The 23,606-nt window shown below is 43.0% G+C and overlaps 1 protein-coding gene across 1 annotated transcript in view; it reads right to left on the bottom strand.

The window, feature by feature from the left end:
- The window catches only part of TNFRSF19 (TNF receptor superfamily member 19), a 77,271-nt gene that overhangs the window by 44,784 nt on the left and 8,881 nt on the right, over positions 1-23,606 (bottom strand). Inside the window, exons 2-3 of the mRNA XM_066582259.1 lie at positions 13,396-13,497; positions 6,475-6,585 (exon numbers count right to left, since the gene is read on the bottom strand). Of these exons, the coding sequence (XP_066438356.1) occupies positions 6,475-6,585; positions 13,396-13,467 (183 nt within the window). The 5' untranslated portion in view covers positions 13,468-13,497. The remainder of the gene's footprint in view (positions 1-6,474; positions 6,586-13,395; positions 13,498-23,606) is intronic.

Genomic DNA, 23,606 nt, shown 5'->3' with positions numbered 1-23,606 from the left:
TCATACAGCAATACTTATGCTAACATTTCTGTATGTTCTCCATTCGTACTGCACACGTATGTACAACAGTCTAATTCAATCATGAAGAGGTGAGACCAAAAGTAGTATGGGGGAAAAATAATTTCCTCACTTGCTTTTCTTCAGCTTGGATTAGGTTTCAGTAAGGCTGCCTGCACACGGGCGGAAATCCCGTGGCGGGATTTCCGCCGCTCAAAGCCTGCATAGGAGTGCATTACAATACGCACTCCTATGCAGACGGCCGCGGTTTGGGCGTGCAAAATGTCGCGCGGCAAACAAACCGCGGCATGTCCTATTTTTGTGCGGGGCTCGCAGATACGTCACTCACTCGGCCGCCAGCTCCTGTCTGCGCATGCGCCGGCTGCCCGGCAGCCGGCACATGAAAGAGCCGGGGCTGCCGGGCACTGGTGAGTACACGCTCATCTCTGCAGGCGCTCAGGTAGGGTCCTGCGGCGAGAATTCCCGCCGCCTGATCCGACCCGCTCGTCTGCAGGCGGCCTCAGACAAAGTGCCAAAACCAAGTATAAAAGTCTATGACATTGATATGACAATTAGGGTAAACAGATTTTAGAGGAAGTGATCCCCCGCTTGGGTTCCCATCCACTATCAGCTAGAATGGAAAGCAGCACTGTGTGGCACCAATTTTTGGGACCCAGCCCATTTATAAAAATGGCCTGTATGTAATACCACATTTCCTTTGCAGCGAGAACGGGAAATGTATACCTTAAGTGAGCCTTCCACTGTCACTACAGTAGATCACCGGGGTTATATAAGCCGGACCAACTGTGACTGGCATCTTAAAAAGGAGCTGTGTTTGTGAGACAAACCCTTAAAAGAGATTTCCCACCTAAAGATGTTCTTAAAAAAATCTCCCAAACACCGACTGACTAGGAAAAATGTGATTTGGGTATTAGGAAGACTCTTTGCCCCTTTCTCTGTCCTCCGTTCAATACCAATTTAGTCTCGAGTTGATAGACTAATAGCTGGTGACATCCAGCCTATCAATTGAAAAGTTGTGGAAACTGTAAAAACAAAATATGCTACCAGCAACTCAAACCAAGTTACTATCCTGACAACCCAAACACATTCCCTGTATCAAAATGACCAGAGCAGGAAGGGAAACCCACTCTAAAATGGTGTAATTATATACTATTTTATAGTTTTTGTTTATTTTTCAACTACAAAGATGAAAAAAAATATTAAAAAAACACTATTATATAAAATATTACAAATATCCCATGCTTCACTCAAAAAAGCAGCAAAAGTTATTTGGACAATGTAATAAGAAAAAAGGTCACACAATTTTTGGCATTGGACTCTCAGAACTGCATGACAAAGGGTGAAACCTTCTGGAAAATTTCCAACACATTCAAGATACATTGTAAAAGTTATAGATTTGGAAATCTGCCGCGTGCTCTAAACGTCTGTGAAGGTCCTTTGTCACAAGTGAATTAGATTTTGTAAAGCTACACTCACTAAGTGTGCCTTTACACAGAGATCCTACCCCGTCCTCCTTTGGAGAGTTTCCCCTTCCAGGATCCGTACCTGGCATATAACGTGGACTACAGGACCGATATCATCGTTTCCTCCCTGACCTCGAGTTTACTGTCCTACCTGCACTGGTGCGTAATTAAACTGTATTTTGTCAAACTGCAAGTGAAGTTTTACCAGGCCCTGACCGTTCCTAGGGACTGAGGTACTAAACGTTAATTGTGTGTGTGGACTTCCTTCATTTCTCCGCCGAGGGTCATTCCGATGAGTAAGGAACGGTGGCATGACACATGACATATCTACAGTTCACCACACGTATACAGGTAACCGCTGTCCCGACGTTGCCTGAAAGAGGCCTAGCAGTACTTGGGCAGAGGTTGCGTGCTTACCTCTGGGGAGGAGTCTGGTAAGAGCCACCGTGACAGGTGCCAACTCTACCCTCCCAGCTCCTCAGTGCGGGCCTCATGATGGGAAAATTGCTGAATTCAAATCTTTTAGGTTACAAATGACAACAGAAAAGGCAGAGATGGTTGTCACCCAGGAACAGAAATAACCAAGAAGCCACTGAAGATATCCTGACTAAAGGGGGCCAAAATAAAGGTTTCCTGTACATCTACCAGTGATATTTTTTGTAAATTGTCTTTACTCTCCCTTAAAACAAACTTAATAAGACGACTAACATTTACTGGAAATGGCACAAGTGAACGGGTGCAGACAGGTGGTGCTGCATACATATGGGTATCAAATGAAGGGAGGGGGGAATAATTAATTGGACTTCTGTGCAGCCCACGTTAGTAGATCCAGCGTCTTAATGATCAGAGTGCTTATCAGAAACAAAGCATCTTCCAGCAGCTTGCAATGTGGTTTTCAGGGCTAATAATCTCCCTTACTCCTATAGGCAAAAGCTAGCCCTCCGCTGTGTATGAGAAAGCATAGGGGCATTTGAATGATAAAGGGGTTTCAAGGGCTCCCACTGCTGCATTATCAGCGGCTTATGGCACAGCTCAGTGAGGTATCTGTTTTCTAATGAAGTCAAGGATGTGAATGAGCAGGAGCTGGGTAGACGTTCACAGGCATTCCACTTAACCGCTGTGAATAGAAACCACACCTTTCTCTGTGCATTGCCAAAGACGTGTCCTGCAGTGCTGGCCCCTCATCTACTGGGACAATGGGGTAAATACGCAGACAGTTTTAAAACAAGTCAACTGCTTGCAAATTGCACAAAAATAACAAATAAAAGTTCAAAACGTTCATTTAATTTAAAGGGTTTCTCTAAAAATATAGAAACAACTGCAAAGAAGAACTTCCCATAGTTCTACCTACAGCTACATAATGCAATAAGTAAAGTACTTGCCTTCTATTGTTGGTCCTTCGTCAGGCTAACGATTCATTAGCCGCTATAACATCATGTATTTTTGTTAGCCATTAAAAGGTATCATATCTACAAGATTACTTGGTTTCTCTTACTGAGGACAATCACATTTTGCTCTACTGGCTGACACAGTACTAAACCTTTTTTTTCATATTATTTATGTATGAAAATACGCACAGTTTGCACACTCAAAAAACACTGTAAAACACGCCCAGACATGCACAAACACGCAATGCTCATCATACAAATATGCAGTGCAAATGTACGTGTAAATGCGCAGGTCTTAGTGCAACAATATGCGCCAAAATACTCAGAGCTTAGAAGTCTATAATCTAAAGCTGGCGTCACACGAGCGGAAGCATTTTTGCACCCAGCTGTGCGTATTACCTGCGCCCCCCAAAAAAACATGTGTATTTGTAAGCGTAAAAAACAAACACAAAAATGCTCCTATTGCAGTTAGTGCAATTCGTTCGATATGTGCTATTTTCCTGTGCAAATACGCAGAGAAATAGAGGAGGCTGCGTATTTTTTTGCGCAAATGAAATGCACAAGCAAAATGTCCTTCTGTGAATGAACTCATTGAAATCAATGGGTTTTATTCACTGCATATTGCATGCACAAATACACACGTGTGACATAACCCTAAGGGCTCAGCTACACGGCCGTAGGCGTTTAACGTGCGCCCACCGGCGCCGAAAAAACGCATGAAAGGCAAAGGACTCAGCGCATATGTTCCAAGGCCGCAATGCCGTGGGGCCTGGGGAGACATTTCCATTTCCCTCCCCCTCGCCGGTTCACCTTCTCTCTCCTCCCCTCCGGCTGTTTGCAATGGGAGGGGGTGAGACAGAGGCGGAGCTAAGCCCCCCCTGCCCCTTGTCAGCAGTCAGCAATGGGAGGAGGTGAGGCTTAGCTCCGCCCCCACCCCTTCCCATTGCAAAAAGCAGAAAGGGGAGAAGAAGAGAAGAGAAGAGGGAAGGAGTTTAGTAGTCACGCTGCTAAACTCCCTCCCACCTTCCTTCCCCGGCAGCTAGCATAGGCTTCCATAGGAATCTATGCAGCTGCTGGCAGAAATACGCCCCAGTGTAAGCCAATGCATGAAAGGGGCAGCGTATATCAGCCAGGCGTGAAAACCCAGCCGCTATAGGCTTGTGTGAATAAGCCCTAAGGCCGCTTTCACACAGTCGACGAAATCACGCACTTTTCCCGCAATGTGTCAGCAGGAGAAAACACATGCTTTCCAATGGGCTGAACATTAACTCTGTTTAGTTATGTATGTAGAGGTGACTCCCTTTTATAGTGGCAAATCTTCCCAATTGCTCGAAGCCGGGTGACAACCCCTGTGAGAGCTGGAATGGCAGCCATATTGGTTGTCTCCCAGCTGTAGAGGGATTCCCAACTTAGACATTTATGGCATAAATATCTGATAGATGTTGGTTCTGTACCAAAGTGGAGAATGGGGTTTCCCATGACTCATGCCAATGTGGAGAACAGGAGTTTCCTGAGCTGCCCAGTGAGGTGCCCCCAGCATTTAGGCAGAGAATGTATGGAGAGGTAGTTGTGTACGTGTGTTGTGGGAGATTCCAAAACTGCGAACATGCTTTTCCGTAATTCCTATACAAGTGAAAGGAGAGAGCTGCACGCACTCATAATCACTTTCTGCTTGGACATGGCAGTTCGCGGTGCCTCAACGGGCCATTTGGGGGACCCGTCGTTTTTCAAAAAGGTGTTGGTGAGAGACTTGGGAAGACATTTATGGCATATCTTATGAACATGCCATAAATGTCTATAATGGGAATACTGTAACCCATTAATAGGAGGTGTAACTACGAGAACAGCTGAACAACATTTTTCCATATCTTCATATTAGAAGACGACTCAAGGGCTTACGGTTACCAATCGGGGCTCGTAGCGTCTTAATGCTCAGCAGAGAAATAATAAAAATGCCAACAGATTCTGTAGGAAGAAAATCCCCTCATCCAAGCGACTTGTCTTACAGGAATCTGTGTCATTCCACTTTTACGGCCACATTCTTTTACTGAATGCCAGTTCTGCAGCTCCAGAGATGTGCTCTCTCCAGCTGACTGTAAATCAAAACCATCTACATTTTTATTCATCTCGGCTTCAACAGATGTTTGAGGTTACTGCCAAATCCTAAACCTGCAATAAGCCCCGGTACATAATGTCATGCCCCCTGGATCGCTTGTTAAAGTCCACGTCTTTTCTACTGCTGCAAGAAAATAGCAGCCTCGAAGGAAAAAAAAAAAAAAGCAATGGAGCGAAAGTATAAAAGAGGCTTTTTTGTATTATGTAACAAAGGGAATGAGGAAGAGCTCATAACGATCAAGTGTGTAGAATAACAGATGTACTGTACCCGCTTCTGACTCTCCAGCTATAGTGGCATCCAAATACTAAATTACTTGCCTTTGGTAAAGTCATTATTTAATATCCATGTCAAATACACGCCAGCTAAAATCCTTCCGATTCTGATAGCATTACTGTTACATCAAAGAAGCACTCATAAAAATAAAGTAGTCATGAGGCACAACTTTCGTGAACTTTAAAGGGGTAGCCTCGTTAAGAAAAAAAAAAAACTATTTTCAATACTCTATAAGAGAGTTCTGACTCGATGGAGAAGGAGTTCTACTGTTTAGGACAGTCACCTATGTTGTCTATGCATAATGTGGACAAGGCATTGTATTCAAGGGGAAATGTGTAATGTTTAATTTCTCCTGTGGAGGTGCTACAGGGAAACTAAAGACTTGCTACTAAGCTCCCTCCCAGACTAGGCTGATCTCTGGAGCACCCAATTTGTGATCAGCTCATCTGCAGAGCATTCTTGTAAGAAAGAGGTATTGCCCTGAGCAGACAACCCCTTTAAGATGCCAAAGTGTACATCGCGTTTGGAACTGCTAACATATTATGCGATTACAATTTATGCAATATATTCTTTCATCGTTTGAAGAACTTACTTTAGCCATGGGAGCCTCTGCCATTAAAACAGTTGTGCTAAGATGACATTCCCTGTTCATACGCCCTATTATGGCATATGACTGTCAGAGAGGGATCCCCTATTTGGGAACCCCCTCTATGGCTGGAATGGAGAACAGCTCTGTAAGAGCAGCTCCTATCTAGACATACCGTGTCCCATTGTAAATAAAAGAAGGCTGTTCGCATGAATGGTCGACCTGTTAAACCACAGGCTACTGCAGTGGAAATTTGTTGATGGCTGCGACTTTTCTCAAGAATACCAGCTCTTTGCTGGGGTAGCCAAGAGTGATCAGCTGTCGCCTCGGACCCCACATTTTGAAAGGAGTTGTGCATGTTGACACAATCTCCTTTAAATAAGATGCAATTGCTCATATTTAATGTTTAAGATGCAGGTGTTTAAGGTTTCAAAAAAGCCACCCCAAAAATTGGCAAAGCCAATGGAAACCCTTGCGATCAGCTGAAGAAAAGTGTTGCTCGGGCAGCCTGCTTATACTTTTCATTGGGTAGAAAACACCTTTTCCTTCACTCTCTGTGGAGTGTTTTATACATATTGACTATAAGTTATTTTTCCCACCATATTTACTAGTCCGTAAGAGTCATTATACCTTTGATAGTTCCTTGCCCGGACCACACTGCTTGCAGGGTCGACAGTTCCCAGTGTAATCAAAGTACTCCTGCTCTTTGCAGTCTCCAACTTCTGAAAGTGTTTTGGTAACCTAAGGATAGAAGAAGAGAAAAAGGTACATTATCGTTTACTCTAGGAAACTTCGACACTTGGAGATGCCATATTTAAAATGACGCATTCATGCATGTAATCCCAGTTCATTAAAAGATTGGTGCCAAGTGTAGCAACAAATGCAATGCTCTGCATGAATAGGTAAAATATGTAAATAAAGGGCCACTCCAGCGGAAATACATTTTTCAATCACTGCGCCAGATTGGCACACTCGGGACCTCTCCTATGTATATTGCAGTCACTTCCTTGCAGTGCAGCCTTCTGTCTGATACTTATCAAACAATATTTTGATTTTTAAATTTCTCCCCGATTTCTCTTCCTTTGTGCTGTTCTAGCAACCCCATGATGCATCTACATAGCATCAGATTACCAGCTAGAGCCAGCACATACTTTGCCTGCTGGGAGGACAGTGTCATTAACAATAACCTCTATGTTCCTTCTATGGCCGCCTGCACACGGGCATATTTGCATTGCGGAATCCAGGGCGGGCGTCTGACTCTGGGTTTCGCAGCAAATACCATCCATAGCGTGCTATGGAAAACCGCTTTTTTCTGCACATGAGCGGAAATGAATTGCGATTTTCCACTTGTGGAGGAAACAAATCGCAGCATGCTCTATCTTTGTGCGGTGTCCACACAGACGGCTTCCTTTGAAGTCAATGTAAGGCGTCCGGCCCGCGGCCCTTCCTCAATTAACATTGTGGAAGGGTCGCCGGACCCGCATCATCGTCCAGGGATGGTGCGGGAAAATCTGTACTGCACATGTCCGATGGCGAGCAGTCCGGACCATCCGCAGTAGAGAAAGATAAAGAAGACAGGTACGCGGGGTCACCAGCCAGGCACAGGGTCGGATTCCAGTGTGGGATCTCGCATCTGGAATCTGACCCATTTGTGTGCAGCTGGCCTAAATAAGCTAAAGACCATAAGTATACAGTCAGGAAGATCACACGTGATCTCCTTCATTATAACAGTGTGACTGGCACCTCTAATCATCAGCAGTAACAATGACAGGAATTTCTGGTCGTCCCTCCCTCATGTGAAGAGCTTGTGTGGTATAGTCCAAACTATGATTTCTCTTTAATCAGAGAGAAATTCTGGTGACTGAAATAATGACTTCTGGAGAGAACAAAGAGACCAGTAATTCCCAGGTGGTCATAATGAGATCACGTGACCCAAATGAAAAGGATTCCAGAAATGTTTACACAGAAAAGAATAACTAACCAAGGTGATACTAGCTGAGGGCTTAAACAGGTGGGCGTATGCACTAATAGGCTTGCCACTACGGAGCATATTAGTGCATGGACTGGGGTTTGTTTTTTGTGACTATTCTAACTCCGTGCTATTGCGCATGAGTTTGAAAGAAAAAAAAGCTGGAAGATGGGTCCTGTCTAGAGATGAGCGAGTATACTCGCTAAAGGCAATTGCTCGAACGAGCATTGCCTTTAGCGAGTATCTCCCCCGCTCGAGACGGAAGATTCGGGTGCCGGAACGGGGGAGCAGTGATTAGTGGCAGTCAGCCAGATCTCCCCTTCTTTCCGCTCCGCTCTCCCCCGCAGCTCCGTGCCCGCTGCCGGCACCCGAACCTTCTGTCTCGAGCGGGGGAGATACTCGCTAAAGGCAATGCTCGCTCGAGCAATTGCCTTTAGCGAGTATACTTGCTCATCTATAGTCCTGTCCTATCTTTCTGGCACATAGAAAAAGTACCTGCGAGAAAGAAGAAAGGGCAAGTCTTATCTTTTCTCGCGTGTAGTATTAACATCAAAGAATCCAGCTAGTAAAAATAAAACCACTTAAATCAATGCTTTTGTTTCATCCCATTTTGCCACCGTGACAAGATAAAATCAAGAAGACACCCTGAGGGTGCGGGCAGACGAGCGTAGGCGTATTTATGTTCGCACGAGCGCAACGTATAATCGCCCGAGCGATCGTTTTTCACCGATCACGACCAGAGCTAGAAAGCGTATTTTCGTTTGTTCCTACTTTGCAAACGGTCTTTTCGGCGATCGAATATGCGTTGGCGCGTATTTCGGTTGCATATGTTCCGTTTTTTTTCGAATCGCCGTTTTTACGCGCCGTAAAATCGCCCATGTGAACGAATACATTCGAAACCATTGCCTCAGATGGTCACGTATATACATTTGGTCGCAAAAACGCGCCGTTTATGCGCTCGTCTGCCCGCACCCTGACTTATATATACTGGGGTACACGTTATAATCATTGAGAATTAGTCACCGCGTGACCCTTTAATCTTGTTTGTTCATATGTGGAATATACTAGATACAAAAGACTGTGCATTTCAGAAAGATGTATAAAAAGAAAGCAACTTTGAGATTGGGCAGTGGAAACTTCTAAACAGTTTATGTTTTTAATATGCTTACAACATTTTTGACCTAAAACTATTTTTTGGCTGTGAGCAAGGTGTCCTATTAGATTGCACTGAATCGGTTTCAGGAAGGACTAATGTACACCTGCGGTATGATCCCTACAGGGTAGGACTGATATTATTTGTGGATTTACTCTTTTCTCCAAACCTGCACGCACCATCAGTTGAGTTCTTTTGATATTTCACATCCTGAGAAATGAGCCTAAGGGAAGGTGTTAAAAAGTTCCCCCTGTGAATCATTTACTCCCAGGATAACAGATGTTACATCTCTCAATGTCACATTATATATGTAGATGTTTAAAATTGTGAAAAAACCATCTTCACGTCAAGCCGTGCCATCTATAAAAAGGTTTGGATAAGAATCCAAGAACTGTAAAAGGCAGTTTAAATACTTGTAGTTCTAACTATTCCACCGCAAGAAGTGTTAATGTACACAAAAGTTTAACCAAAACTTAGGGACCTTTCACAGAATATGCTGCCCTTCAATTCAACACCAAAATCCACAATGCTAACTGCAGGTTTGGATGCAGAATTACCGGCAGGATTCTGCTATTTTCAATTCCGCACCAAAATCTGTGCTTTGGCAATGTGGACTTTGGGGTTGAATATTCTGCAGGAGGGCAGATTTCACAACACGGTTGGGGAACATCCATCCTTATGAAAGGTCCCTTATGTACAACACGCAGACACTTAGTGAAATCAGTCCGCTTTTCACTGACCTAATTTGCACTAGTTCGTGTGAATGTAGCCTAAAAGCCATGGCTAGAACATGGCAATACAAATGCGTGTTCCATCAATGTAATACTCTGATTGTCCCTAATAATTACACACCAGGAACTTCATGAAGGTTCAACAGTTCAGAGCAAGTTTTTTGCAGTTATTTGAAATATCCTAAAAGTTCGCTCTCAGATCAAACATCATTACACTTACCCTGAATACAGAAATCCCTTTACTTAGTAAATAGCCATGGTTCCTCTACTCCAATTCAGCTAAAAGGATGTAGTCATAAGAAAAAGAATGACAGGGCCCCTTTTGTTTGGGGCCACTGTAAGAGCCCAGCTTCCTCCATTGATATAATCTTCTAATAAGATGACATAGGGAATGAATTGCCAATATAACATAAGTACTGATGCAATATTACAGAGAGTGGGGGAAATTTATTTAACTTTTTATCTGCCAACGTTCAAAAATTGGAACAGTAGATTCACACAGTTGCTGCCTTGCTTTGTATTGAGGTGGATCCTTATTCGGCATGTAAAAGGTTAAGTGAACCTGTCGCCATCTGAGTGCGGTATAAGGTAGCGACAAACACAATGATTACGTATCAGTGCTGTAGTTTGGGGGAAGCTTGCATTTTATTATGAGTAGCCACACAGAGGACTAGTCCTCCATACTCATGAGCAGCCCACTCATGGGGCTATGTCCACCCCACAGTCCTTACACCGATTGACAGCTGTCTTCCAATTGCTGTACATAGGAGAAAACTGTAGAGCTAACCAGAGTTCATGAGTATTGAGGACTACTTCCTGTACTCCCCTGTGTGTCTGTAACTAATTAAATACAAGCTTCTCCAAAACACCTACATAGACATATTGCTGCAATCAGCATGCCTATCATTATCTTATTCTACCTTCAAAGAGGTGGTGACAGATTCCCTTCAAGACAGGCGCTTAATAGACCAATCTTAATTTAAAGTGCACTGGTATAGGATGCACTAAATGTAGAGGCGCATGACTCTTGATAAATTTGGCACATAGCTGATGTAGATTTAATTTTCTAATGCATGGACAGCCGTATATGTGCTATAATTTGAGCCATTTTCTAGCATCAATTAGTAAATTTGTAGGTCCGCCTCTTTTGCTAAGCTCTAACCACTTTGGCGTACACCAGAATTTGCAACTTTTTTTCTGCCAGAAAACTGGTGCAAAGCCCTTTATATATTTCCCCCAATGAGTCAGGTTTTCAAGATAAGGGGTAATACTTTAAGCAGTAAAGCAGCCCCACAGATAATGAAAAGCGATGCACATGATCAGCGTCTCTCTTACATGCAGAGTAAAGGCCCATTTACATGGAGCGATGATCACTCAAAATTTGCTCAAACGACAGTTTGAGTATCAGTTTTGAGCGATCATCTTTGCATAACTCTAAGTAGCTAATTAGCTACTTAAAGAGTTATGCAGGTGGAGCGGGATACCGCAGCCATAGCTCGGAGAACAATGCAGCTGTTTTGTATATGCAAACAGCTGCATTGTTTTCTGAGCTTTCAGCTGGTGTCCTGCTGAGAACTGCCTGCAGGATACCAGCTGAAAGAATGTTATCAGTACTGCCCACTGAGATATTAGCGTACGGCGCTGATAAGGCTCATCACTATTTTCTAGAAATGAGTGATGAACGAACAGTGCACGATAGCCGTGTGTTTAGACGAAACAATGATCACTCATAAGACGGCTTTTGAGCAAATTTTGAGCGATAAACGTTGTGTCTAAATGGCCCTTAAGTAATAATAGGTGTTTCAGAGGATCCTATTAGCATGTGGCCTGCAGATGTCAGCATGTTTGCACATTTACTTTGAAACAATTATTCTTCAGAGACATAAAATGAATAATTGATTTTGGTGGACGAATTAGTTTTATTAAAACAGAACGCTGCCAAATTCTGCCAGCTGCATGTGGGAGGGGAAGCATTACAGATTGGAACAACTAGATGAGGAGCCAGAATGGCGAATGCAAATAGTAAAGCTTTTTTATCTAAAAATAGTCCCCGCTGATTGTCCCTCTACTGCCGCGGCAGGAAAGATAGCAGAAGGACTGCCTGCCCTCTGAAGTCAATGGAAATCCATAACAATCAAGAGCTTTCCGTGAGTGTCCCTGCCCTCCACTGCTGAACACCATACTGGAGATAATAGCTTCGAGTTTGGGATCCTCCCGACCTACCTAGGAAAACTAGTGTGTATATAGATGCACCTAAATTATAACGCCCCTCAGCAGTCAGCTCTGTGTCTTAAAAAACTGGAATAAAAAAGCCACTATATAAAACAAATGCAAATGATTAAAAAGAATGTGACAGACTCTATTCCCTTATGGAATACCATTAACTGCACGCATCAAGGCAGGTTTCCTAATCCTGTCTAAGTGTAAGGATGGTTTCACACGGACGAGCACTCGTTAATGTCCATTTTACCCGCCGATGCAAAAATGCTTTGCATCGCTTCTGTGGAATTCCAATTCTCTCTCGTGTGAATATTCAAAAGTGTTTCCCATTGATTTCCGTGGGAAACCTCACTTGCACTCATATGTACATCCCACGGTATGCAAGTGCAATGCGATGTATTTAAGGTCTAATGAAATCACTGGGTGCTACATTCTGAGATATGCGAAAAATTGGACATGCTGCGATTTTTTTCCTCGCAGCATTGCTGTGATGGAAAACATCGCTCATGTGTATGACTCCATTCAAAAGAATGGCGTTCACATTCATTCAAGTTTTGTGCGTCTTGCAACGCACAAAACTCGCTCAAGAGTTCATGCTCGTGTGAAAGTAGCATAATTCTGCAGCCTGTCCGCATGAAAAACTGCATCAAAACCACACCATTGTGTGAAAGAGTGAAATCAGCTGCGGATCCGCACCAAAATCCACACCGAAATCCACACCAATGGTGTGAAATTTGAAGTGGTTTTTGATGCGGGAATGCTGTGGACTTTGACACGGATTTTCACTTTCTGTAAAAGTATCAAAGGTATGTTCACACGTAGCAGAAATGCTGCAGATTTGCTGCAGTGGGAAATTCTATGGCAAAACCCGCAGTATTTACGGAGAGGAAAGAGAGTCAAAATCCGCACCATCAGCACTCCCCATCAACCTCGCAATTCTTTGCACTGTATGGACGACTATTTCATCCGGCATTTCATGCTGGATCGGCGCCGGCGGTTCTGAACGGAGCCCCCAATGCAGATGTGAATAGAGCCTTAACTGTAATGGAGTAGTTAGCTGCTCTTTCATAGTAATGCAGCACCAATGTTACAGTTCTAAAATTCCAAACCAATAATACTTGTGGTGGCAATATAACAAATGGAAAATAATCCCCCAGCCGACCGCAAGCAATATACAAGTTCTCTGCTTGGTAGCTTATTATTAGCTCTAACCGCACATTTTTCTCCGCTTATATGGTATCTGGATTCAGTTTAAGTAAAAAGACTTTGAAGTTGTTCAATGTGTTATGTAGAGACACCACAGCTATGCGGAGCGTGTTTGTACAAGACGGGATGTGATTATTCACTGGTTGCTGATAAACAGGATTCTCTAATGTGTGACAGTATACTCTGCAAGGCACTCTCTACACAAGAGAATCTGAGACCTCAAGGGATTGCAAGATAATTCTAAAGTAGCAAACTTCTTCCAGATTACTTACCAAGCATGTCAGTATAAGCCACAGCATCTTAAGCAAAAATAGTCCCTTCTTCTGAGGCGTTGTACAGTCCATGTCTTTAGTCACCCCTCAATGCTAGGTTATCTGAAAGAAAAAATACAAGTATGACCAATTCTGAATTATCAGTCCAGGCATTACCTTCACCATTCTATGAACTGTTAGGCATATACAGAAAAGAAATAAAATAACTGCATTTACAAGACGGCACAAAAATGGCAAATATGAATTTTCCCCTAGTATAGTATACAAAATAAATTATAGGCATATATGTAACATAAAGGGAGACTACCCGCTTGTCAAAAAATAGTGCCCGTTGCCTTAGGTTGTGGCATCTTTTTTCTCTCTGATGGCCGTCAAAAATTAATCAATGAGCCAACTGCAACCCTAATCTAAATGGTTGGTAATGCGGGCACTGAATGCAATGGAAACAGTGCTTGCTTTACCAAACAGGGCCACTGCAATGTATAACGAGCTATCTGCTTCCTACTCCATACACATTGGCAGCCACCAGAAGAACACTAATAGATCAGGGATCCGAGTGGCGGACGCCCACCAATCAACTATTGATGACTTATCCTGAGGACTGGTTTTGGAAACCGAAAAGATAGTCCATTGTGGAGCTAATTGAGAAGACACGGAAGCAGACAGCTTGTGCTAACTTGGATTCCTTGCCATATATTGTTTTTATAATGCTATTATGCCAATAAGCGTAAATAGATTTCTGCCAGAGCATAATTTTATCCCCACACATCTATTATCTCTCCAACACCCAACCTAAGAATTGAATCAGCTGAATTTTCTGCATGTCTATCACTACATCTTATTGAAAAACGTACCATTCACTTCACATGGCTTTTCAGAATAAGCTGCTGTTTGTGTACATGTGGAATAACACTATTTCAGACCATTATAGGACACGTATCCTGCATTGATCACCAGTTTTTCCCTCCATGAGTAGTTTTTCTAATACTTAGCCTTCCCTAAGCTGGTGGGTGGAGACCAGCTACTAGGATGTCTCCATACACTGCACACAAAGGAACATCCTTCTGAAACATTCACTCAGAAGTAGAGCATGGAGGACATTATATAGCAGGGCTGAGCAGCATAGCTGTGTATCAAAAACGGAGGTGAGACAGTAAACACTAACCAGAGCCAACCGCGATATCTCTTTGTGTGCGTGTGTCTGTGCCCCTCGCCCTCTCTGCAGATGCTTTCCTCTCCACTGACTACTGCAGGCAGAAGGTAGCATGATAATCTATTGTGTATCTCAAGACGGATTTTAGCAGTGAATTGGGGGTGGATGATAAGTGCATAAGGTGAGTGTGTGGGGGGCGGGGGGTAGGGAGAAGTAGCGGAGAAGTGCAGAAAGAAGTATTTCTCTCTAATAAGAAATGTTGGCTTGTACTACTGATGTACAGTATGCAAAGTTTGTTTAAATGACAGGTCCTATTTAAACAAGTTATCCTATCATCTTGATTCCTGTCCATAGGGCCTATTAGATTATATGGTTGTCACAGATGGGGGAGGTGCCAACTTGTGCACCCTGTCGTAGTGGAGAGCTATTATAAGTACCGTCTGTCATTCTGGACTACTAGCCACCACCATGTAGTACATGGTCCACCACTGACTTTATTGGGCACCATGTAATGCTACATTTCCCAGTGTTAAAGATGAAATTTGTACATGGCCACAACTACTCCCAGTGCTAAAAGCTACTTGCTAAGCATTATACCAGCCAAGCATTTCACCAGAGGGAAGCTTCAATATGAACAGAGGTTGCCCTGATGGGACAACCCTTTTAAAAAAAGGGGGGTAGTATGAGATTAGAAGAAAAATATCAAAAAATAGCTCCACTCTTGTCCGTGGGTTGTGCATGGTATTGCAGTTCGGCACTATATCAACCACAGCCTATAACAAAAAGTTTCTGGAAACAGGCAGACCCTTTTTTTCTAATCTCATAAAACCCCTTTTAAGATATTTTACTCCACTGATTCACGCTCAGCTTAGTAAGCCAATATCTTAAGATCTTCAAAGAACCACGGAACAAGACCTAATCATTAACTTTCCGACAAATTTACAGCATGGCCATCCATACTGCTATAGTACTACACCTTCACATGGAAGTAGTAATAACTAACTGATAAACATCGCAGTCTAGGAGCGTGGCGTCGTGCTTGCGAAGCCAGAGTTTATGGTGCATTTAAATGTTCCTTGATAACATGGAAAAGTTTCACGCTACATAAACCTCCAGAGGCCGCAGGAAATTAATTGAATTGTTCATTGTAAAACAATGGACATTGGAGTTCAGAGCGGCTTCTGGGAAGGCGAAAAAAAGACCACAAGTACAAACACTTTATTCTGGACGTAAACGACTATATGAGGTTTGTTTGTACTATGTTCTTGTAAGTGCAGCGATTTCCTTCCAGAAGAATTCTCTCACACATAAAAGGAGAAGGAGACTTACATCTACATATTTAGATAATTGCAAGGTCAGAGCTGAAAAGACCCAGGGTTCAGACTGCTCGGCACGGTGTCAAGACCTGCAGCTGAAGGCGTTCTCCTGCTGCCGGATCTTGGATGGCTTCAGTCTTTTAACATTCCCTTTAGAATGATTGCTTTCATCTCACTTCCCCAGGCTATCGCAACGACGACCATTGAAAGTGAGCCAGAAGGCTCGGAGAACAGGTATTTCTTTGCAGGAGTTCCTTGTCCCACAAGGCTAACAAGTCAACTAATAATTAGTGAGCTCTCATTATCTACTACCCACCCCAAATAATGAGATATACTGGGGTCCTGGTGATGGAGAAGGATGATGCCAGTTTATAGTGAATATTACAAAAAAATGGTCAAACCTAGTAGCAGAATCAGAGGGTGTTATATATTTTTATTCATTTTTTTTCTGTTTGTTGCAATTGATGACACATTTTTCAATCTCGTTAAACATGACATAAAATGCACCCGAAATGGTGACCATTGGTCGAAAGATTTGCATGAACAATTGTTTGTCATGGCAGAGTTCTGTCTGCCGAAATTGTGACCGGCCATGTTGGAAAATTTTAGGCACAGTTGGATGAAAATACACATGTATGTGTTTTGGTTTTCTTTTTGTTGTTTGCTTCTGTTTTTAAAGAGGAACTTCACTTTCATGAAACTTTGATATGCAATAGGGATATGTCGATAGCTGTGATGAGTCGGGGTCCAGGTGCACTCACCTGAGCGCTGTGCTAGTTTAGCTGATTTCGTTACCCTTTAGCTCATAGAAGTCTAATAATGTCTTCTATAGACTTCTACAAGCTGGTTCTCAGCTACCAAGAACATCCAAATAGTAACAAATGCAGCAGAATGTGACCACTGCAGCCCCTTCATTTCAACGATCGGTGGAGATCTCAGCACCCAGACACCCACTAAGCAAAACTTTTCGACACATTTTATGACATGTCAGAAGTTTTACGAAAGTGCTCTTAATATTTAAAATGATTTGCTGATCCACTCTGACCTGTAGTGTTTTTGGTGGAATCATTTCGGCAGGCAGCTTTCGGCTGGATTCACACACAACATTTTGCTGGGTTTCCTTGGTGTTTTTTTTTTTTTTTCAGGTCAGAAACGCTGTGCCAAGATGTTACTTTAAAGGGGGTTTCTGTACTAAAATTACTGATGACACCTCTTTGGACTCTATCCATATAGTTAAGAAAGTCCTTTAAACTAGATAGAAAGGTCACCAATGGCAAAATATGTCCCAAGACCATAGTTGATTAATATTACTTGCTGCTCCCCTTTCGCAGAACTGCCGTGGATCACCATTTCTCAGGGCCACTCTTCAGTCTTCCAAGATGGCCACAGCATTCACGTGAGCAGTACTGGCTAATCCGAAAGCAGGATGAAGTGTTTGACTGCTAATGCACAGTGTATATCAGGTAGTAAGAGGAACGCTGCAGCCATCTTGGAAGACTGAAGATGGGCCCTGGGAATTGGTAAATCCACAGCAGAACAGCAGGTAATACTCCCTTCAGACCCCGGACAAATTTCGTCCCTGTGGCTGGCTGGAGGATGACTTTAAACCTCAATATTTTGAAGTAAGATGTACCAAATTTATTAAGAGTCACAGACACTTTTTTGAAAAGTAGCAAGAGTGGTGGAAAATATCCCCAAACTACTAATCTGCATGCCAACGGCATGCGCACAAATTTGCGAATTTCGATTTTTAATCTCCTCCTATAGTATAACAGTATGAAAAAGAAGAAGAAAAGGAATATCAGCAGGTCCAGAACTATGAATAGGTTTTTACTGAATCGCTAACCAGAATAAAATATCATTTGTATAGTGGGACTGCACCAGGTGGGACTTTAACCCCTTCCCGCCACACAGGGAGTAACTGTACGTTCTGGCGGGGAGGTGCTTAGCACAACAGCGCATACAGTTAAACCTTAGGGATAGCGCAAGATCATAAAAGATCTTGCACTATCCGGCAGCAGGAGCTGGCTGTCACGAATAGCCATGCTCCCCATACAACATCAGGGGTGCATCGGAGCAGCGGCCCCACTGTTAACCCCTTCCCTGCCGCGATCTATGTAGATCGCGGCATGAGAAGAGCTCACAGAGGGAGCACGCTCCCTCTGTGATGTCATCAAACTCTCGCGATATAATCGCGGAGATCCCGACGGGTTACCATGGCAACAGGACGCCTGATAACGATAACAGAAGTCCTGCAATGCCTTATCATAGCGATCAGAGCTGGTATGGTACAAGAAAGAAAAATCTAGCAAAAAAAGTTAAAAAAGCAAACCTTTTTTCGTGCTTTTTCTCATATTAGCATAATTTTTAAAAATTTAAATCCCACATATTTGATATCGTCATATCTGTAAAGATGTGTACAATAAGTTGAACATACTTTTTATCCTGCATGGCAAAAAGTGTAAAAAAAAAACCTAAAAAACTAAGGCAAAATGCACATTTTTAGCGTTTTGCCTCCCAAAAACCGCAATAAGGGCTTTTACCCACTAGTGTTTTTTTTCACAGCGATGTCACTGCATTTTTTTTTCCAAACGTCAATGGGACTTTCTAATGTTAAAATCGCATCGCACAAGAATCGCAGCAACGCAAACTTGCAATTTTTGTGCGATGCGATTTTAACATTAGAAAGTCCCATTGACATTTGGAAAAAAAATGCAGCGAGATCGCAGCAAAAAAAAAAATGTTTGTGGGTAAAAGCCCTAAAAGTGTTAAAAAAAAGCCGTATGTACCCCAAAATGGTACCAATAAAAATTACAGATCATCTCGCAAAAAACAAGGCCATCGTCCATGGAAAAATAAAAAATTTATAGGACTTTGAATGCAGTGATTTAGAAAAAAAATGATTTCCAAAAAAAAGGTTTTTATTGTAGAAAAGTGGAAAAATCCCCCCAAAATGTAAGAATTTTGGTATCGTTGTAACCGTACCGACCGTACAGAAATGTATTCTGTAATTTATGCTGCATGATTAACGCTGTAAAAAAAAAAAAATCTATGGGAGAATTGATGCTTTTTCTCTCCCTGCTATGAAAAAATAATTACACAAGTTTTACAATATAGTTTATGTACCCAAAAATGGCACCAATAAAAACTACAGTTCGCCACTCAAAAAACAAGCCCTTATATGCCGTGCCGACAAAAAAAATAGAAAAAAGTTATGGCTTTTGAAAACTGGAAATTCTCCAAAGGCTATGTCCTTAAGGGGTTAATGTTGATTACCTATCCTGAGCTGGAAGCTGACAGCTCCGTCCCCATTGCAGCAGCCCAGGTTAGAAATTGTAGGCATAGTCCAATGTATGACCGAGGCTTTGTAGAGTCTGGTCCCAACTCACCACACAGTGCAGCCAACTGCCCATGCAACCCGACATTCGTACCCCAACACCATTCCCTCCCTCTATGCCCCCTCACTAAAAAAAAGCACAGAGCGATACTCAAGTTGAATTAAATTCACCACATCAGCCATTTTATTAAACAAACATGACAATAGATAATATGTCTTATAAGACAATTATATGACTGAGGTGGAGAGGTGCTTGGAGCTACAAGATCTGGCACCCAGAATATATTTTTAATACATCATGCGATTCTTACCCCCAGTTGACACCACTGGCTTGGGGTCACCACTAGTCCCCAAATGGCTACCTTATTACCAAAGGCCCAATAGAATTGCTTTAAGAATTAAGGGGACCATACTCCAAATGAATCCTCTCCCAAGAATTGAGAACCAACTCCAAGGACCCCCTTACCTGCCACTAGCTGCTATGACACCAATACATGTGAACATGAACGTCCCAAAACCTCACCAACCACCCAGACAACATCCACAAAGCCATCAAAGTCCCAACCAGATGGGGCAGGACTTTACCTAAACTGTCCCTACACTGAAAATGTGCTATCCCACTCGTAACACAACTATTATATTCCACCTGCATTCCGCCCCTTTCCTTACCCTGCCTGTTGACCCTCCCTGCAAACCCTATCATGTGGGCCTGCACCCATGGCTTCCAGCCTATGTTAACCTAGGCTACTAGATGGGGTTGAAGTTGTCAGCTTCCAGCTCCATCCCCACTGCCAGCTGACCCGATATCAGCAGATTGTTGGGGGTCCTGAACAGTTGACCCCACAATTATTTACGAGCTATCCTGAGAATAGGCTATGAGTAGTAAAGTCCTGGGGAATCCCTTTTTAAAGCATTGCTCAGTTTTCATCATCATATGCCTTAGCACCTCTATGTTGTCATTTCTACTGCACTTCCAGACATGGGAACCCAATTCTGACTATATCCTCTGCAGCCCTTGCTATTACACAATGTTCATATGCGTATACCAAGGGTCCCCAACCTTTTTATCATGCTGTGAGCCACATTTAACATTGAGTGATGGTCGAAAACCACATTCAATTCAGAAATGGAGAAGATACATTTTTAGACTAGGGCTACATGATGACTCTAGGCACTACTCACATGTGCAAAAATTGCACTGTGGCCTTGTTACATTGCATTTTAAGGTAAGTAAATGTGGTTACATTGCGACTCACAAGTCACTGTTATTCAAAAATTGCAAGAAGGCCAAACCTGATGGATTGCGATTGTCAGGTTGTGGTCACTGCCAGCTGCAAGGCAACCGCATCCACTTATATTAGAATGTAATGTAGCAATCCTTGTCCACGAGATTAGCACCCAATGTTGCCATGTAGCCCTAGCGTAAATGTGGATAAACAAGAACTTGTGAAATTCTAAAATCTGCTGACCAAATTGCAATTGTTTGTTTTTTAGGATACGTCTTCCAAAATGTCAAATACCAGTATATGCGCAGAACTCAGGATCCAAGCAGCAACCCGCAAGCCACACAGCAAGGGGTTGCGAGTCACATGTAGCTCCCCAGCAACTGGTTGGTGACCACTGGTGTATACTATAGGTCAAAAGGTTTACTCCCAAATTCTAATGCAGCGACTTTACTTCCTGCAAGATGGAAAATGTAAATCAGTAGCGACTAATGATATAGTTGCAAGGTTGTCAACACCCTTCATGCCATATTGGAAGTTAACCAGCTGTTTACACAATTGTTTCCAAGCAGAAGAACAAGTAAATGGCGATCATGTATGTACATGTGTTTAAACAGCAATACACAGGGTAATCAATCAGAAATCAGACAGTAGTCACCTGTCCTACAAATAAACAATCCAGTGTTGTGCAATCACTTCAGTACTCTCAGATCCCTTGTCCCTTAAATCAAAAAATAACTATATGTATCATTTTATTTTTTTATACCCTCTCTTTACTGACAAGTCCAGGGGCGTAACCATAGGGGATGCAGGGGATGTGGTTGCATCCCGGGCCCAAGAGCCTTAGGGCTCATGTCCACGGGCAAAATAAGAATTAAAATCCGCAGCAGATTTTAACTCTTCTCCCGCGCGCGGATCCGCACCCCATAGGGATGCATTGACCACCCGCGGGGTAGATAAATACCCGCAGATGGTCAATAAAAGGGATTAAAAAAAAAAAGGAGCATGAAAAAATCTGGACCATGCTCCATTTTCATGCGGGTCTCCCGCGGGGACGGCTCCCGCGGGCTTCTATTAAAAGCCTATGGAAGCCGTCCGGATCCGCGGGAGACCTAAAATAGGAATTTAAAAGAATTTACCCATCTGGAGCGGACCGGGAAGGTCTTCTCTTCCTCACGGCCGCATCTTTCTTGCTTCGGCTCGGCGGATGTGCCCGGCGCATGCGCGCGGCACGTCGGCGACGTGCCGGCGATGTGCCGCAGCCGTGACTAGTTCATCCGCCGGCCGAAAAAGAAGATCCGGCCGTGAGGAAGAGAAGACTTTCCCCGCCCGCTACGGATGGGTAAATTCTTTTAAATTCCTATTTTCAGCGCTCATGTCCGCGGGGCAGGAGGGACCCGCTGCAGATTCTCCATGTAGAATCCGTAGCGGGCCTGATTTTCCCCGTGGACATGAGGCCTTAGGGGACCCAAAAGGTTAGTTTCTCCATATAGGGAGCCAAGTCCTATAAATAAAGCATTATAGTTGGGGGCCTTGTTACAGATTTTGCATTGGGGTCCAAAAGTTTCATGTTAAGCCTCTGGTGGCAAACACTAATGGCAGCCATTATAATGCCCTTAGGGCTGGTCATCTAAATTTGTGCCAAGCTACATTACTATCAAGAGTTAAAGTTTTTCCCACATTTTGGACATCAATTAGCTTGGACAGAGGGTGGCTACAAAATATGCCTCTGTGAGGGGCCTTGCAAGTCCTGTGGTACATTGCTTTCAATGGCATCATGTAATGCTTAATTTCTCCTGTAGTGGCGCTACAGGGGAATTGAACACTTGTTGCTGGATTACCATAGATTACAAGTGATCTCTGGACGTTCTCACAGTAGAACTATTTACTGTATACCTCCTTTATTTTCAGGAGACTCTTCCAACATTAAGAGATTGTCCAAAACAGATAATGAAAAATATTATTCAATAGATTCTGTCCACTGTGAATTGCACTTAAATTTGGCATATGTATGAATAGGAATGTAAGGGTATATTTGCAGGGGTACGTTTTACGCACGATTTTCATGCGTTGAGAGATGCAAAGAAATCCCACATGAAAACATCCCATTGTTTTCAATAGGTTAATTTACAAGAGCAATTTTTTCACTGGCGCCAGTAGTGCGAAAATGACGAAATGCAGAATGTCCTTTTTTTGGGTGGTTTTGTTCAGGAATCTCCCATTATTTCCTATTAGAGCAATAATAATAATAATAATTTTTAAAAACACCTATAGTACTCCCATGCAAATGCAATTTTCATGTGAGTGCGAAACATTTAAAAAATGTCACTATTGAAACAACATGCGATTTTTAAAAACGAAAGTGCAGCAATGTGAGTTTTTTTTCTCGCAAAACACATCGCAATTGCAGAAAACAAAATTTCAGGTTTACAAGCATGATATCGCTCATCTTCTCAGACCAATAACGCACTCATCCATGTAAATATGTTCTGATATTTAGACAGTCCTAGCGCTTATTCAGATGGGCGTATGTCGGTCGGGGTATCACGCCCGTCCAATATACGCTGCCCCTCTCTGCAAGGGGAGGAGGCGGGACGAGAGTTAGTGCACTGAGCTCCCGCCCCCTCTTTGCAATGGAACGAGGCGGGGTAGAACTTAGATCCATCCCCAGTCCCCTACTTTCCATTGCAAAACAGTGGTGGGGGCGGATAGGGGGCGGGAGCTCAGTGCACTAGCCCCCGTCCCGCCTCTTCCCCTTGCAGAGGGGCAACGTATATCGGCTGGGTGTGAAAACCCAACCGATATACGCACGTCTGAATAAGCCCTTAGATTTAGACCAAACAGTCCTAAAATACACCAAATTTATCACAGTGGCCCATGCTGTATTATAAATTTGGTGCATCATTAAATATTTGTCTAACTTTGCACACACTATCTGGCTTTCTTTGTGGCAAAATTGTATAGCGAACATTGTTGTATCTCAAGTCATGCCCCCCTCTAGGCTGCACCCCATTTCCCACTAATCCCCGTCCACTTTTCGAGCAATAAAAAAAGAATTCAAAACATCCAATAAAAGTTCTTGGTGTAACTTAAGCCAAAATTCTGGCGCATTTATTTTAGCAAATCTTCTCCAATTTTTTTTCCTAGCTCCTAATTATGGCCATTTTTTACCTTTGTGCTCA

The sequence above is a fragment of the Eleutherodactylus coqui genome, chromosome 1 (genome assembly GCF_035609145.1).
Source record: "Eleutherodactylus coqui strain aEleCoq1 chromosome 1, aEleCoq1.hap1, whole genome shotgun sequence".
In the NCBI taxonomy this organism is placed as follows: domain Eukaryota; kingdom Metazoa; phylum Chordata; class Amphibia; order Anura; family Eleutherodactylidae; genus Eleutherodactylus; species Eleutherodactylus coqui.
The sequence above is the reverse complement of the archived record's forward strand: the minus strand, read 5'-3'. Positions and strand labels throughout refer to the sequence as shown.